The sequence below is a fragment of the Poecile atricapillus genome, chromosome W (genome assembly GCF_030490865.1).
Source record: "Poecile atricapillus isolate bPoeAtr1 chromosome W, bPoeAtr1.hap1, whole genome shotgun sequence".
NCBI lineage: Eukaryota > Metazoa > Chordata > Aves > Passeriformes > Paridae > Poecile > Poecile atricapillus.
In genome coordinates this window covers 24277171-24295437 of record NC_081288.1, presented here as the reverse complement: position 1 = coordinate 24295437, position 18267 = coordinate 24277171, and the positions used below count along the sequence as shown (strand labels likewise).

The 18267-nt window shown below is 42.6% G+C and overlaps 1 protein-coding gene across 2 annotated transcripts in view; it reads left to right on the top strand.

The window, feature by feature from the left end:
* Nucleotides 1-18267, top strand: part of LOC131591714 (synapsin-3-like) — a 164586-nt gene that overhangs the window by 13212 nt on the left and 133107 nt on the right. The window contains exons 3-4 of one of the 2 annotated variants that reach the window (XM_058862691.1): nt 8793-8884; nt 14335-14337. In XM_058862691.1, coding sequence (XP_058718674.1) covers nt 8793-8884; nt 14335-14337 — 95 coding nt within the window. The remainder of the gene's footprint in view (nt 1-8792; nt 8885-14334; nt 14338-18267) is intronic. The other variant, XM_058862690.1, reaches the window with a different exon arrangement.

The window sequence follows — 18267 nt, the reverse complement described above, 5'->3', positions numbered from 1 at the left end:
ATCCTTTTCCTCAAATGTTACTATACTTGAGATCCTTACAAAGGAATTGCCATCAAATGGTGGGTGAGTGCAGAAGGTCAGAAGTGGACTCCTGATCCCTGCTGGGGGATCAAGCTGTAACCCTTGTCACCATCACAAGGTAGTTTATCACATTTCCCCCAGACTCTTGTAGGGAGGCTTCCCCAGTTTACCTGCTGAAATCCTTCCCATAGGCTGAATACCCATGCTCTACATGAGACAACAAATTTCTCCAAGCAAAGACCTCGATGCAATTTCACTGGTGAGGACCATGGCCAGGCCCCTGCACCTTTCATTAAATGCCCACATAGTGGCTGCAGCACTGCCCAAGGGAATCAAGCCCCCAATGGGTAGGAGAGTTGAGGAATGGAAAACAAGGATTCTGGCTATTTCCACTTTTCCCCTCCCTGCCACTCAGATCAGGCAGCCCAGTCTCCATTTAGTGGGCAGAGAGCTCCTCTTGACTCCTCCATGGCCCCTTTTTCTTTGGAGGCATCTCTCAGAAGGAGAAGGGATGATGACTTTTCCCATCTGGATCACTGTCTCTCCAGGGAAACACAGAAGCTGCATTGTCAAGGGCAGCCCTTGAATCTGACCCCAGGCCCCTCTTGCACGTTGTTAAGGTCAAGAGAGAGGCACTGCTTTCTTCAGACTCTGTCTTTTTGTTCCCTTGTTTTGTCCATCCAGTATACTTACTCAGTATTTTTTGCTATTTAGTTTTCATTCATCCTACCCTATTTATTTGGAGCCTTCCTAACTTCTTCACCTCTTCCTCAAGCAGTCCAGGAGCCTAAAGTCTTGTAGGAACAGGTCCCCTGAAGTTGAATGCTGACCCTCTCTGCCTGAAAAATGAATGTTCTTCCACAGTTTTCTTATGAAAGAGGGGAAGAAAAAAAAAAAAGGGAATAACTGTGTTCATGATCCACATCTTTCTCTGTGAGTCTCCAGCTTACCAGTCTTCACTCCTATAACTCTCCCCTGAATGGCACACACACTGTGCCATGGTGCATAAGCCTTAATCTGGCTGTTCACTTCTGAATAAATTCTTCATCAGAGGGAGAACTCCTAAGAGTTTGACTCTTAGGCACCTCTTGAGCCATTTGGTCTGCTCAGTAAGTTCATTTAGTTTTTCATTTTTCCATTTGATCCTGTTTTAGATAACCACACATTATTAACTCAGCCAGAAATACAGTTTGCCTTAGGAACTTTTTTTAGATTTCATAGGAAAAAAACCACTTTTGATCTGAAAAGCTAAATAACAAAGAAGTTTGAATGGCAGAAAGCAATGAAAGGAAATATCCAAATGTTAAATACTCTTGAAAAACCACACTGGGAAAAAGCCACTGCCTTATTTTTACTTACCATGCTAACTCTTTTGCCATTCTTTCAGGATGTTCAGTAGTTGGTTTGAACTTTTTCTCCTCCTCTTTCATATCCATCTCTGTTACGTCTTAATTCTTTCTAAGCAAGCCAGTTTAGCAGTCTGTGGGGGAAGCAGAACAGGATAGTAGGTGATACTTTTTGAAAGCCACGACATGATTATTTGCAATGGATCAGGAGTGCTGAAAGCAGCAGTGCCTCTCCATCTCTCAGCAGCGGTAATCTGGTTGTACACCCCTACCAGCTCTCCAGGCTGCCTCCCCCTCCTCTGAGGAATGCAGGGCATATGTGATCACGCTGCCCTGCTCTATCTGTCCCCCACACCCAGCTCTGTGGAATGCATTGGCTCACTTCAGCTGAATTCGAGAAACAGGCAGATGCTTCATGATACTGTTTCTGCAAGAGGTGAATCCAGTTCATGTTAGACACTGGGTAATACACAGGGAAGAGATTGTTAAATACCATCCTGCTGCTCAGGGAGCTGCTTCTGCAAGTCTTTAGCTTGTATGAAAATATGTTTTATGGACTCTCAAATAAGGTTTTCTGGTTCTTTAGCACTGTGTGAATTGCATGACCTTGATAGCAACCCCAGGCCCTCGTTCTCCACATCCATTATCCCCAGGAAGAGACAGAGGTTACTGTGGGCATCACCTGGTACCAGTGGATGAGGAGAGAGCTGGCAGGGACACTGTGGTGTGTACACCACTCTTCTGTCATTCATCAAAATGAACGTGACACCTGACTTTGTTTCCTCCTTTGTTTCTTCTCTTCTGATCTTCAGTATAACACTGAAACCATATTTATAATATTCTTTAAAGGCTGCAGGATTTATTATTGTCCACCATTTAGTGAAACCAGGCAACCAGTGCCACTGCCTTCTTCCTGCTGGCTGCAGGGAGAGAGTTGAAAGGCTTTGGTGGTGTAAAGACAGCCCAAGCACTCTCCTGAGTCATGGCCCCTTTTTCTGTGGAGGCAATTTGGATTGCATTTTGCTTATTTGGGTGTTTTTCCACTTCTGTAGCAATGATAGTTGTTCATGAGACTGATTGAAACACTGATCCAAAAGTGAAAATCTATTTGACCAATTCTGATTAAAACCCTGATGCTTTAAGTTTTGTGGGTAAAGCTCTAAGCTTTAAGAGAGCAGCTGAGTCTAAAAATAATATCTCTATTTTATGCTAAAATAAGCTGCTTAGATTTTGATCCACGTTGTTGCTTTTACTTGCCTGGTGATTTTTAGCTTTCAGAACTGCAGTGTATGCATCTCCAGTTCTTTTCTCTAGAAATACAAATACTAAAAAAGTTATTTTAGAAATGAAAAGCATTAGTTTGAGTAAATGGCTCTAAGGCTAAGTTGAACTTAAAGAACAATCTTTAAGTGCCACAGGAGTGGACCACATTGCTTTTAGTCTCTCACAAAAACGATTTTGCTTTTATCTCCTTGGTTCTTCATTGGCCAGAGGACAGGAGGCGTTAGGAATGACAGTATACTGAGGAAGAGGAGGTATTATACCATAGGCCTTATGCTCTGTCAGACGTTTTCCTTCATTAGAGAGAAACTGATTCAGCACCTCCTTCTCCACCCTCTCTGTGCTGTCCCAGAGGAAACTAAACCTTGTGTGCTCTAAGGATTTCTGGGGTTTTCCATCTGGATCACAACATACCTTGTGTAGGGTCTCCTCGGGCATCGAACATGCCGCATGCCCAAGGGGAATGCCTGGTGGCCATATATCCCCAGCACACCCACAGACAAGCAGAGGAGGGCGAGAGAGATGGGGCTGAGACCTGGACAGCCACAGAACCATCAGACAGACCATGACCCTCAGGTGGGGGGCAGATGAGGGGGACACTTGACAGCTGTCTGGAAGAGTGATGTCTGCAGAGCAGGAGATGTGCAGAGCAGGGTCAGTGGGATGGCCATGGATGTCTGGCTTATGAGAAGAGATGGGAAGAGTTGAGTTTGTTTCTCCTGCTGTAACAGAGAGTAAAGGAGACACGAGTGCTTCTAGTAAATACCTTGGGGCAAGTAAGGGTTTCATGACATGGTGCCAAGCGTAGCAAGAGGTTATACCCTATGGCTTTCATGGGCATTTCCAGTCCTGTGCCCTGCATGGATCAATGAGAGACACAGCAGGCAAGAGCAAGCAGCACCTCTTAGAGAGAGTCCACCTCCTTCAGGGTACCTTTCCTGATGATATTTCCCAGAGGAATTTTAATATGTTCACAGACATCTTTCCTGGCATTGGCTAACTGATGGTAGAGTGGGGTGAAAAGTGTGAAAGGGGAGTCATGAAGCCAAAAGATCCATCTACACTTTTACTTCTGTTGTTTGTCCACCCATCTCCTTCCCACCATTTCCTGTTGTGACGAGGTGGGTCCGTCTGTCCGTCTGACACACATTTTTCTTCCACAGCTCATTCACTTGTTCCCACTGTTCAGTTTATTTTCAGGGAATGATTTTTCAGTGAACTCCTATGTACATGCTTCTGGAAAAGTCTTGTGGTATAGATTATGACTCCATTGGCAGCCTTGTCAGGAAAAAAGCTGTACTTGGCAGTCACAGAAGATAATTGTAATACAAATCATGAATTTCAGCTCCATTGTACTTCCTACCCTAAAGAGGTATTTTCATGTGTGGTGTAAAATGTTCTTTCAAAAGGTAGAGTCTGACAGGTCTGTGTGTGATGAAAGGAAAACTAGCCTCTTGTTAAACAACGGTATAATTTTTATTCATTATATGTTTAGGGTTTGGGTTTTTTCCAACTGAATGCCAGAAAGCAGTTCAAGAACAGCACCAAAGTTCTCATAGCTTGCCACATGCAAGCTTTTAGAAGCCATGAGTAAAGGGACCTGGAGAACCAGCAAGAATTACTCTAAAATGATAATTTTATTAAATAAATCCTATCTTTATTATTATTATTATTATTATTATTATTATTATTATTATTATTATTATTATTATTATTATTATTATTATTATTATTATTTTTATTTTATTTTATTTTATTTTATTTTATTTTATTTTATTTTATTTTATTTTATTTTATTTTAATTGGATTTTGGAAGTTTAGAGTTCATGGTTTTGAGCCATTTTCTGAGATCAAAATATTTAGAAATGTGCCTTTTCTAAACCTCAAATTTTCAGATAGTCACATAACTTCTGAAATGAAAACTCAAGAGACAATTCTGAATGCTGTCAGAGGTGATGCACCAAAAGGTGTTCACACAGGTGAAGGCATATGGACCTTCAGCACCAGCATTGTCTTGGGCCTCAGAGAATGCATCCTAGCTTCAGGACTTGTGGAGAGCACTTGTGGAAGCTGCTCTTAGAGCCAAAAAGCAGTGTTTACATCACAGATGGACTCTGTCCATCCTTTTCTCTCAGAGAGCAATCCTGGTACTGGGGACAGGTGGGGAGCAGGGTGCCTGCCCAAGAAAAAATGTCTCATGAAGAGACAGGGGGGGATCAGGAAGTGCAGTCTCTAATTCTGTGTGCATGCATAGCTTCAGCCCTCATCCCATAGGCATCCAAACTATCTGCCCACCTTTCTGCCTGTGCAGGATTTAGGGATTGCTTACTTTCCCCTTGAGATGCTTGTAATGGTTGTAGTGAAATGTGCTGCTTTAGGAATGCAGCCTGAGGTGGGCCTTTCCTTGTACATATTGGAAGATCCACCAAAAAATAAGGCATAAAATCCACAGAGGGATGTATGTGATTTGATTATACAGTAGCAATTCCTCATCCCCAAGTGCCTAAGCCATGGCATGGACCAGGCTAGTCAGTAGCCTAGACAAAGCAATGCAAGGATTACAGTGGATCTCAGCCAGAATATGAGTTAAAAAATAGTCACACTGCTGCATGTTTGACAAACCCATATGGTTGGCAGAATTACAAATGGAGGAAGTTGTGGACCTGCCAGATAGAATCCCGGTGAGAGCAACAATTCTGATCAATTCACTGAAAAACATTATCCACAAGAAAATCTTGCAAGAATGGGACTAGTTTTGTCTAGGGGAAAAAACACCAAAAAAAAAAATAAAAAATGAAGTCTTTGAGGAATAATTCTTCAGGTTCTGCAGAAAGAAGTAATGGAAACAAAAAGATCTTAAAAGGTAAGGGGAGAGATTTAGATTAGGCTGTGGGAACATTTTCCATTGTTGTTAAGGTACAGACTGCCTGAGAGGGCTCCTCATCTGTGGAAGACAGAAGAAGGTTATGTAGTACCTGCACACAATGACAAAGGCAGAGCTGGTCTTGCCTTAGGAGAGAAAGACTGTGATGTCTTGAAGTCCTTCCAACATAACTTTCTGTTATTCTATGAAAAATACACCTTGGACGCGTGCTTCCCTTAAAGCACTAATAGGCACAGCTACCAAGGCAGGCATTTCTACTATTGCATGATTGAAAATGACAAAATCTTCCTTGTTTAAATACCAGGAAACAGAAACAGACATTCTGAAATACCTCACCAAAAAGATCTCCAGCACACAGAGGACACTGATGGAAACTGAGAGTACCTTAAGGTTTAGTCCAAACGATTTGGAGAGTCTTCTGATTCTTAATACCTGAAGGAGGCATTTTTGACAAAACTATGATCAAAGTAGCTGTGGGCATCGTCTCATATCCGAGCCCCACAGAGGTATGAAATATTTCCACTTCCACAGTCTCATTACACTATTCTTCAAGACAGATTGTGTCACGTTTGTCACACATGGTTTGCTCTTGCCCTGAATGTTTTTGCAGCCACTGGCACTGCTGCAAAGCAAGTATAAAACACCATCAGGCTAATGCAATGCGTCCTCCTGTTCCATGATTCCAAATGCAAATGACTCTGTGAGGCCAGAGCTGGGCTCTCCTGTTTTACGCATAGTTACCTGTCACTCTATCTGCATGGGCTGCTTTCAAAGACCTCTTTGTCTGCAAGGTAAGCTCAGGCTGGAGATGATCTCAGAGCTGAAACCTCAGCCAAGGGAAGTCATTGGGCTACAAAACCCACAAAGTTAAAAATACAGGGAGCACTGGAAAATCAACAGGAAACAATTTCTGCTGACTGAGGGTTTTAGCCTTCTTCCAAACGCCAGCGGCCTGTTGGATGGAACAAAGCAGCTACATGAAAGCAGAGCATTCCTTAACTTTGTCTGTTAAAGCAGAAGTGAATGCCAGGCAAAGGTCAGGATTGTCCCTCAGCTCTGATTGTAGATCTGGACATTTTGGGAGTGAGATAGCTGAATCCTCCAGACCCTCTCCACACTTCTCTCTCCTCGCCAGTGTTCCCTGGACAATGGTTGCCAAAGGGGATTTCTCCTTTTCTTCTGGCTCTTGACATTAGCAGGGCCTGAAATTGGTCCTGGCAGTTTGGCATGAAGTACTCACCAGCTCGGGGGTTCTCAGGCCTGTTTGCAGGTCAGGTGTCTGAGCACAGCTTTGTTTGGCCTGACTGCCTCAGGGAAACGCCTGTCAGACCAACTTAGTCAGACTGCAAGAGCCCTTCATCGAATGAAGATTGCCCATTTTCACCACCAGCAAAGAGGAGTGCTAAGCTCTTTGCTACAAACCATCATGGAAAAAAATTTTAGAAGAAAAGCAGAAAAAACATGAAAACACAGATCTGAAACTTCCCTTTCTTGCACTGATGTTCACATCAGATGATGCATTCCTCAGCAACAGAAGCTGGAGGTCCAGCTTGACAACACTCTGCTTTTAGAGTGGGACATTTCTGAGGCCTATGGAGACACAGAGGTGAGGAAAATATCCTTTCATCTTCCCAGTCCACAGAGCCTCTGGAGCTAAAGTGTAATCTAGCAAGCTTGCCTTGACCCATTGGGGAGATCACTGATGGTGCCCAAAGCATCTGATCTTACTGAATTTGTCCAAGATGGACTCCTCTCTCCCTAGGTCTCCTGAGATTTTTCAAATTAATAAAAGGCAGGTGCCTTTTAGGAGTACATGTTTTCTCATCTCTGATCTGATAGGGTCACTGAAGCAGCGTGGCTGCGGCCAAGGCAACACAGTGCAACCTCTCATGAGTAAAACCCAGGCAGCCACCTGAACCACTGCCAATCCCTCCCTGTGAGCATGTCTGTCTGTCTATGTGTTTGTGTTTGAAGCAGAATTTATTTCTTGGCAATAGGAATTTTCCTTCTCTTTTCATTGTAATTGGGAGTTACAATGATGTAAGATCGTGTAAGGGTGCTGCTTTAAAAGTTTACGCAGGGCCGCAGACGTGAAATCTCATTACATCATCAGGTCACCAGTCCACAGCCATTGCTTTAAAATTATGTGGATTTTAAAAGGAAAGTTGGAAATTATTTTTTCATTTGTCGTCTGGCCTTTGAGCCTTTACAGGTGCACTAGTTCTCCATTGGCAAGTTTTTTCCATGAGTTCATGAGGACAAAACACGCTGCATTTTTTTTTTTCGTTTTTTTTTTAATGTATAAAAGTTGTTCCTGGCAATATCTTTTGCTTCCAACTAATAGAAGTAGCAGAAGAACATTAAGCAGTACAAGAATCTCAATAAAGTCATAACTATTAGCAGCACCATCTGACTGTTCTGGTATTAGATAGCTACTGGTTAGAAGGTGTTTTTACTGCTGCCCAATATTCATCATACTAAGTCTGAAAAAATGCTTTAAAAGGAAGGGGAAAAAACTGCTCAAAGGGAGAAGCCTAAATTTCTGCCTCAAAAAATGAAACCTGTTTATTTATATTTATCATAATCACCCCTGTGTCTTTTGCTCTGCATAGATGAAATATTCTTTGCCAGCCTTGCAAGTCATGCCTTTTTTAAAATACAAAGTGTTTTAATGATTGAGCAGCTCTGTTAATAACTTACCCAGCTTTGCTAACTCTTTAACAGTAAAAGGCTTAATATGCAAATGGCATATCTCTGCTTATCACCTTCCTGCAACATAATGAGGTTTAAACAGGTTTAAATCTTTTGTATTAGGTTTATAGCTGGCCAGTGGCATGGCAGCCTACTCAGACATAATTCTAAATGGATGTCTCCAAGTGGAAACTTGGAATTTGAATTCAAATTACCTTACCTCTTTTTATTATTATTGTTGTTATTATTATTCTTTCCTGCATGCATTTTTGAGTCTATTCATTCTTAATTCCTCCAGTACTTAATACTGCAATAAACCTAATCCTGTGTACTTTTACACCCCAAGTGTGGGAGCCACAAATACTTCTGCAGTCTCTTAGGGAAAACCAGCTATAATTGGATCTCCAGTTGCCTCACAGAAAAAAAAAAAAAAAAGAAAGAAAATTAAAAAAAAAAAAAAAAAAAAAAAAAAAAGAAGGAAAGGCACATATGAGATGAAGAAAATTCTGTATCTGTGTGTTTGTGTTTGTGTCCCTGCTGCCCTTGAGTAACACTCTGTCCTTTTGCAGGCCGAGTTCTCCGAGTTGAACCTGGCTGCTTATGTCATGGGTGGCTGCATGGTGGACATGCAGGTCATGAGGAACGGCACCAAGGTGGTCAGGTGAGAGCACCAGCTGGTCTTGAAAAGTGGGCTTTGTGGAGCAATGTTGGGGCAGGCAGGTTGGCCTCAGGACGTGACAATTATCTGAATCAGGGCACCATAGTCCTGGTAGCTTCAAGGATTCTTGGAAGTGGTGAAAAGACTGGTTTGACTCTAGTGGGTTTGTATCAGGTCTCAGGTGCACACTATGCCATATAGTCATTGTTTCCAGTCTAGACCCTTCATGCAACAGCAAATGCCTCCCTCTCCGGTTCTTTTTAGCCTCCAGACTCCCAATGAAAGGGACAACAGATCTCCTCCCTTGATTGTTTTCTCCTTCTCTGTCAACTAACCCTCATTTTAAACAGTGGCTCTAATTCATTAGCCTACCTGTCTTAGGCTCTGATCCCATGGACTACCCTCGCAATAGCCTCCAAGCCCAGGTGACCAAGAGCAGCCATGAGAAGAGGACTCAGGGGTGTTGAAGGACAAGAAGATTAACATAAGCCAGCAGTATGCTCTCACAGCCCTGAAAGCCAACCACACCCTGGGCTGCCTCCAAAGAAGCGTGGCCAGCAGGGCAAGGGAGAGGATTCTGCCCATTTTGTCTGTTCTGGTGACACCCCACCTGGAGCACTGCATCCAGCTCTGGGGCACCCAATGTAAGAAGGACATGGACCTGTTAGAGAGTCCAAAGGAGGGCCATGATATCCATCACGGGGTGGAAACACCTCTCCTGTGAAAACAGGCTGAGACTTGGGGTTGTTCAGCCTAGAGATGAGAAGGCTTCAGGGAGACCTTATAGGACCTTCAAGTACCTAAAAGGAACTACAATAGAGTTTTGTAAAGGCACATAGTGATAGGACAAGGGGGAATGACTTTAAACTGAATGGGGTTAGATTTTGGGGATACACCAGGAAAATACCCTTCCTTTACTGTGTGGGTGGTGAGGGACAGGCACAGGCTGCCCAGAGAAGGTGTGGGTGTCCAAGCCTGGCAGTGTTCAGTGTTGGATGGTGCTTTGAGAAACCTGGTCTAGTGGAAGGTGTCCCTGCTCATGACAAGGGGGTTGGAACTGGATGACTTTTGATGTCCCTTCCAATGCAAACTATTCTGTGATTCTATGATCCTGATGTATGCAGCCTGATTTGCTCCTGAAATACCACTTTTTTCTTTGTGAGAGATTCCCAGTGCTCTGGCCTTGCCCTGGGGTATATCTCAGAGGTAATGCTATCTATTTGATGGGGATTTCAGTCCTACTAGCATTACTTCATTACTGCAGTCATTGCAAGCAGCCTCTTTTCCCAAGCAATTCTTCTCCAATCACACGTCCAATTCGCTTCCCAAAAGCATTCCAAGCACCAGAGTGGCAGCAATTTGGAGCTAATATTAGATGCATCTTTACAAGTTCTATATAAAGAATAGTGTGTTTTATCACATCTGTATATGATGCCTCTGTTTACCTTCACCAATATCACCTTCCACCCCATTATTATTTATGGGTTCCTGTCATTACAACTCCACATTTCATCTTTGATACAATAACTTTTCTCTGTTTGTGTTGAAATCTCACTGCTGTTCCAAATTAATTTTTCTAGCCACTCTGCCTCCTTTTGTACAGTTCCTTTGCACTTTTTGATGTATTCAGCATCTTTGAGTTTAATAATGTTGACACAGTTAATCAATGCTTTTGTCTGTTTGCAACTAGTTCAAAATTAGAGGTAGAGACACATAATGTAGCATGCAGTGATATTTTTGGAAGGCAATATTAGAACAGCTGAAAAACTGTGATTTTGAGCATGCTGGCCGCAGTTTAATTACTCAAAATCTCATTTCCAGTCCAAACAGTGCAAAGCAAAACATGTCACTGTCAATTAGCTATGCCTGTGGTCCATCAATTCATTTCAGGTCTCAGCATCTCTCTTGTACATCCACGAGTCTCCATTTATTCTTTGGTTAAATTTCATGAGCCTCTGCTAAAAACCTTTAGAGTTGTGTCTGTTACATGCATTTGCTTTCTTCTGTCCCACAAATGTCTGTTTCAGAGTGAAACAAAGCACTATGTCCCATGAACCAGCCACTGGAGCACTCATCAGACAGCGTGCAGCGCTAATGCACTCCTGTGTTCGCTTGCTCATGATGCTGGAAGGTTTCCCAAGAACCATTTCCTAGGTTGATCACATCTTCATTTTCCTTCCTGTGTCTTTCCTCCCAAAACCATTCATACATCTGGCAGAAAGATCTTGGGCTATTAAACTGAAACTGAAGACAAAATTTATTTCACAAAGCTGTCTGGGGCATGGTGTTCATGTTTCTGCTCACAGTGAACACACAGGTATTCCAGCTACCATTTTTGCATGGATATTTATATGTGAAATATGTGGTTTTTTGAATGGCATTACCTCAGGGTTTGTTGGGGTTTTTTTTGTTTTCATTCCTGCATATTTAAGGACACTTTTGCATTGTGGGAAGTGAATTTGGTAAATGCATACTTGTCTGGATATGCAATTTATATAGCATATACTACATGCCACAATCCTTGCAACCAGCAAATATTTATTTACAGCCTGTGCTGATGTGCCCCTGTTGTGCCTAGCTCAGCGAGTTTAAGAGCTCAGGTCAGCCAACTTCAACAGCAATTCTCTAGAAGGTATAGAAATTAAAATGCTTCTTCACTTTAGAAAGCAAATTGTGGAACTGAGCTGTGTAGAGGCACCTCAGCCCATCCACATGGGTGCAGCTGCTTCCCACTCCCTTCAAGCCCCATCATCCCATCCACAGCTGTGTCCTGCCTGGCCACAGACACCCTTCAGAGTGCTCAGCCACAGAGAGACCTCTTCAACTCACATGTGTGTGCCAACCCTGCTGCTGCTGTCATCTTTTTTCCATCACTTATTAGGCCTCTGTTAATTATTGAACAAAACATTCAGTCAAAAGTCATAAACCTTCTAGATGGTGAAATACAATAGTCACCATATTTTTTGATTGCCCAGAGTCATGGAAATCCCACTGACAATTTATAAGAAGGTAAATACAGCACCATCTTTCTAACAAGCACTTTTGGGATTCCCCCCTGCAGGAGCCTTGCCTGCTTCACATTCCTCTTCAAAGGGAGACCAATAGAATGTAGTAGTTTAGTGGAAAGACAGTGAATATACTACAGACCAGTAGATTTAAATCACTGAAATGATAAATTTCTTAAGAGCAACAATTAATATTCATATGAAGCAACAACTGGGCTGTCCTCTCCAATTTGATGTTATGTTTACTGATAAAGTATCTAACAATTTATTAGCCTATTGAATTCTGCCATTTTGGAGCAGGCCTCCTAGTTCTTTCTTTGAACTGGAAATACCTTCTGGCACATGCAAAGCCAAGTTTAAACCAATGTCTTTTTCTGCTGATCACTCGGTATTTTCTGACACCTTGGAGTTAAGGCATTCTTTCACACCCCATGTCAACTGATTTGAACTGCACCGGGAATACATTGTGGTTCTTTTAGCTGGAAGATAAATCTCCTAATAAGAAGGTATAACAGTCCTTAAAGCCTTCCATTTACCACCTGCCTCAGGAAAATTAAAATATATATATATATATATATATATATATATGCTTTAGAATTGGAAATTATAGAAAGCAAAGACATGGACATATACATGACTCCTAGCCTGTGTATCTTGAAATAAGTTGCTACAAGTAAGTTACCAAATAATCTAACTGAAGCCAGGCATTTCTTTGCTTGCCTGAGTTTTAAAACAAGCATGGCTCCAAGAATTTAATTTTACAGTAACAATGTTCTGGGTCTCCAGCTTCTCTTTTTTAGCTACTGTGCATTCTGCACATCTGTAGGAGGGGGTGGAGGATTTGAGATAGTGTCAGTGAAATGTGCTACTGGAGACAGAGGCTATCATCTAACAAATCCGAAAAACTGCATCTGTGTTTTCTGTGCCAGTTCCACCATGGTTTGCAAAGGATACATCAGCCTGTTCAGCACGTTTCCTTCAGACAGAGAGCTGGCCATGAGGTATCTTGTGCAGTCTCTATCAAGCACTTTTCTATGCCAGTGCCCTGTAACCCTTGCCCTCCAGTGGCTGAGGTCACTGGTGGGATGAGCTGGGCACCAGGAGCAGTGCTGGGCTCATCCAGGACTGGTGGGATGGGGAATCTCCCACACATTGGTCCTTGCTACCCCAGCACTTATCTGGAAAAACACTGGCAGCAGACCTTCCCTATTGAAAAGTTAAATATGGGAAACAGGAGGCAGTGTTTATGCATCCCAAAGGATCCCTCACCAGTTTAGACATAACAACTCTTACAACAGAGAAATGGAATAATTTCTGGGTGCAATAGCTGGAGTACTAAAGAGTGTGTAAATACAAGTGTGGGTTCATGCCTACCCTTGGGTGGATTCTTCATCCTCCTACCAGTGCATACACAAACTCCTTTTGGACAGGTCTACACACACAAACAGAAAAAGACAGAGTGAACCATCTGGAATCTAATTTACTCTACAAAGCTCCTGGACTGTGTCACTTTTACTGGGGTTAGATGTGAGGAATGGGATTTTTATTTTCACATTCCTCTGAAGGGCCCTTCATATCAATATTTTGGCAGTGTAAGGAGGCTGTCAATGTTGGCACTGCACCCACTCTGAGGTGCATTTATGCTTTCAGGATATTATAAAAGTGTCTAAGTAGAAATGAAAATTTGGGCTGTGTCTGTTTCTGACAGCAACATTTAGACTCCCAAGCTATGATCTCAGGTTCTGTATTCAATTAAATGCTTGACTGTTGGGCTTCACAAGATTTCAGCTATTAATTCCAGTAGATATAAGGCAGAGATATGTTGAAAGTCTGGACAGCTCTTTTACCTGGGGAATACTAATGTCTTTGGGAGCATTTCAGACCTTTAAGGATATAAATTAATCATGCACCAGACTGTTCTCATCTCCTGTCTCCCTGTAGAGCTTCCTCTTTTGCCATTGGGGCCGATCATCCAGGAGAGAAAGCACGTTTTCATGGGACCTATCAGCACTGTGGCCATGCCACTTGCAGCCACGGTGGGGTCAGTGAATTCTCCAGTTTGTCCACAGAAGCCCATTCATTCCTGTAGTTAACACTGACATTCCCATTGCTTCCAGCTGACTCGGTGCTTCTACGATGCTCTGTGCTGTGACAACACAACAGCAGCCTGTTGAGTCACCATCCCCAAAATCCCTGAAAGTGCTTTTTTTGCTTAAGCATATTTTTGCACTGCAAGCTGCAGTCACAGCATGAGGAGGCAAATCCTTTTACATGGGAGAGGTAGAGAAGAAACTGGCCAGCCCACAGGTGTTTCCCTGCTCTTCAGAGCTTGCAGACTCCAGGAGATGTGTAGTCTGACTAAAAAAAATCTGTCTGCTCCAGGATGCAAGACTCTTTAAAACCCAGTGAAGACACTGTCCTCTGCCCACTGCATTTTTCCCATCCCAGTAGGTTCAGTCACCCCAAAGGTCCATTGAGAAAATGCTGCCTGAAGGGGGCATGGAGGTTTTCTACCCTACAGAGGCCGTGCTTGCTCACCACACAGTAGTTGCATGTTGCTAGAAGGATGTTTTCGTGTTTCTCCAGGACTATTTGTCCACAAGATTTGATGGTTTCTTGTAGCTCTTCTACAGGGATAATGTCCAGGAAGGTCACGGGAGTAGCTACTGTTCTTGGACACTAATATAGGAAGCACTGGTAGGCAGTAGGTCATTTTCCAGCTTCTCGTTCCAGGAAGCTTGTGCCAAAGACGAACTCCAGCCGTTGTCTAATCCCTGTCTTTTTAAATTTAACTCTTGACCTAATTAGGGACTTTTTTGGAATGTTTTTTTCTGGCCATTGTTGTTGTTGTTTCTCGGGGGTAGTGTTGTTGTTGTGACTTGGGGGTGGTGTTTTTTGGTTGGTTGTTTTGCTGCTTCCAAACCAAATTTCTGCAATTTTCTGTGAAGTTTCAAACAGGAGAAAAAATGGCAGAAACTGATAGGGGGAAGTTTAGGTTTCTAGCAGCCAGATGGAAAAATATGTTGAGCGTGTGGTTCTCCCAAGTTTTGCAGAAAGTGCCACATGGGGGAGTACAATATGTGCTATGTATTTAACACTGAGAAACATTTGGGCAATATTTTTTCTATCAATGGCATGGCAATCCATAAATGTAATGGAGAAGTGTGTGTTACAGTCTGTAAGCTTTTGAAAATTCAGTTTAGGCAAGGGACCAGTGTGCCAAATGACCACTTCCCTCACTGAAATACCCTGCAGAGACAATGAGCTGGGGCGAGGTGTCTAACAAGGTACACCCTGGCAAGCTGCAGTTACATATGAAGCAATTTAACACCTCTAGTAAACATTTATAAACTGAGAAATTATTCCCACATGAGGGATGATACAACATTGTTTTTCACTCATATCTCCCCCGTCTTCACCTGCCTGTCCCTGTCCTCTTTTCTCTTTTTTTTTTTTTTTTTTTTTTGAGCAGGAAGTACAAAAGAGAAGAGACAGTGGGGTATGATTACTTATGTATTTATTCTCAGTTACTTCCACCTCAGCTCCTGCTGCTAAACAGCTGCTTGGAGCCCTTTGGGGCTTGCTGATATCCCAGATGAATAATGTCCCCCTCACCTCCCCAGCAGCTGGCGCACAGCCGACGTGCAGGCAGGATGCTGACAGTTATTGGGAAAACATTTGGCATGCAGGCAGCTGCCAGAAAGCAAAAGTCACTCTGAGCAGACCAGGGTGGGGAGCATTTCAGATACTAAACTACTCCCTGACCCTTTTTGCATTTACAGTTATTCTTTCCAATAAGGAATGAGCAGTCAGGGTCTAGAGCACTCAATAATTAGTTAATCCAGGATTAAATACAAGAATGAGTCAAAACTTTTGTACATTGTTTCAGTCTTGATCAGTTATTTTATCAAATCCATAATTTGTCGCCTTTCCACATGAATTTTTACTAGGCTTCTTTCAGGGAATGGCAATCATCTTAATGTCGCTTCAAAGTTAGCCCTGCAATGAGCATGGTGTTGGGCCAGATGGTTCCCAAAGATCCTCTCCAACCTAAATCACTCTGTGACTTTATTCTGTGATGTTGGAAAGTATTCAGATCACCTTCTGTAAAAGCTTAGGGTCACAAACATTTTGAAGGCAAGTTGGTTTTGGCAGGTGGGGTTGTTACTACTTTCAGGCTTTGTCTGAGTCCACATGCTTTTCTTTGTCAGTGTCAATCAGTTTAGAAGTAAAATATATGGCAGACTTTTGAGACTATCAGAGTACAGTTCAGAGAGTGTGTGACATGATTTAATGGTTAGCTGAGCATTGATCTATGGCTGAGAAGCAAATCAGAGCATCTTCCAGGGTGTCCTCATCTGCCTACAGTGGGATTGCTCCTGCTGCCACTGTGATTCCTGGCTTCTGCTGCTTTTGATGCACGGATCTCCCACATTTCCCATGTTTTTTACCCAGCCATTCTCTATTACAGTGTCCAAAAAAAACCCCCCTGCTTCTCTCCTCCAGCCTAGTAATGAGAGGTTATTCTTTATTCTATGTTGCTTTCTTTTTCCTCTAAAACCAGTGTTATCTTATTTATATAAGCAATCACATTTGTTCTGTCTTTGAATAGCTTCAGCAGGGTTTATTTCTTTCTGTGGAAAATATGACGTGAGGTTTTGACTGAAATGACATCTTTGTCTTAGCAAATTTTCCATTTTATTAAAGCATCAAACAGAATGTTAAATCTAACACTGGGATAGGGGAAAATGCCGTTGATTTTATATTAATTTTCAGTAATGTAATAACAATGCTATTAACACCCAAGTAAAGCACAAAAAGAACTTGTTACGATTTGTAATGCCATTTTCTATTAGGTGTCAGACACCTGAGGCACTGCATATTTGCTGGGATTTTTGCACTTCTTGGGCAAAAGTTGCAGCCTCTTATGGCTTGGACTTGTGCCTCAGATGCTCCCCTGAAGGCTTCATTAATTGCCAGTAACACAAATCTTGTTGTATCATATTGCTAAATTATGCAGTTTTCTTCCTCTCTGTGTCATGCCAGATAGGAAAGGCTCTGGAAGGGAATTTAGTCAGAATGTCTTGATCACTGGGAAGTATCTGAAAGCTGAATGAAGTCTACTTGAATGGTGAAGGGTAGCCAGAACCTGAAGTGAGAATGTCGTCTTCAGTGTCCTGGGAAGATCTTTTTCTATTGACACAAAGGGCAAAGTGTCTTGTGAGATTGTCATTTTTCTAAAAAGAGAGCAGGAGAGCCCATCCTTCTCCAACAACATCTCTCACCCATAATGGTGCTGAAGTATAAAGCCCGCTTAGGCTGAAAATGATTACACACATTTAAAGGGGTCATTAAGAAGAATTTTGAGAATCACAGAATTGGTTGGGAAAGACCTCTAAGAACACTGGTCCAACCATTAATGAGCACTGCCATTTTCACCACTAAATCACACCCCTAAGACCATATCCACACGCCCTTTGAACAGCTCAAGGGATGGTGGCTCAACCACTTCCCTGGGCAGGCTGTTTCAATGCTTGGTAACCCTCCCCAAGAAGAAATTTTTCTCGATATCCACTAAACCTCTCCTGTCACTACCTGAGGCTGTTCCCTCTTGTCCTATACCTTGTTACCTGGCAGACAAAGCCAATCCCCACCCCACTACACCACCTTCCAGCACCTCAATGTCTTTCCTTCGGTGAGGGACACAATGCTGAACACAGGATTTGAGATGTGGCCTCACCAGTGCTCAGCACAGGGGGACAATCTAATGTGTTGATCACGCTATTTCTGATGCAAATAGTGTATTCTGCTGTGTTCTTTCATCATGGCCTTGAATCTCTTTGTGTTTCTGTGAGAAAAGCTGAAGGACCAGGAAGCAAGCCAGAGTTATGGCTATATGCAGAAATAAGAAATAGGTGATCTCTTTAAGGCATGAAACCTCCCAGCAGGATTTGCTGTCATCATCTTCTCTACCACAAAGCAGGCTAGGGACCTGCTTTCTGCACAGAAATGTTATTGATTGTTATTCATTTTGCTGCTGTTCTCCGTTTCTCTGTTCAGGCTCTGGTGCTCTTCAGCTGATGTTTATTCTCAGCTAGTCCCAGGCCTGGCACTCCACTGCCTTGTTCTCAGTATCCATGGGAACATTCACATTGTTCCACGGCTCAAAACAGGGATTCAGTGTCCACCTTCGCTTTAGAGATTCACTCCTCATCTGCTGCATGAGAGAGTGCCCTGCCTTCCTGCAGGACACAGAGTTTGAGAATAGGCTTTTCTGCATTAATTCTGTATTCTTGTGTCCATCGTCTAAGTGGAGGAACTCTTTCTTTGCCAGGATCTGAAAAGACAAGAGCTTTTTTCTGAGCTTTTGGCTGGCAAAAG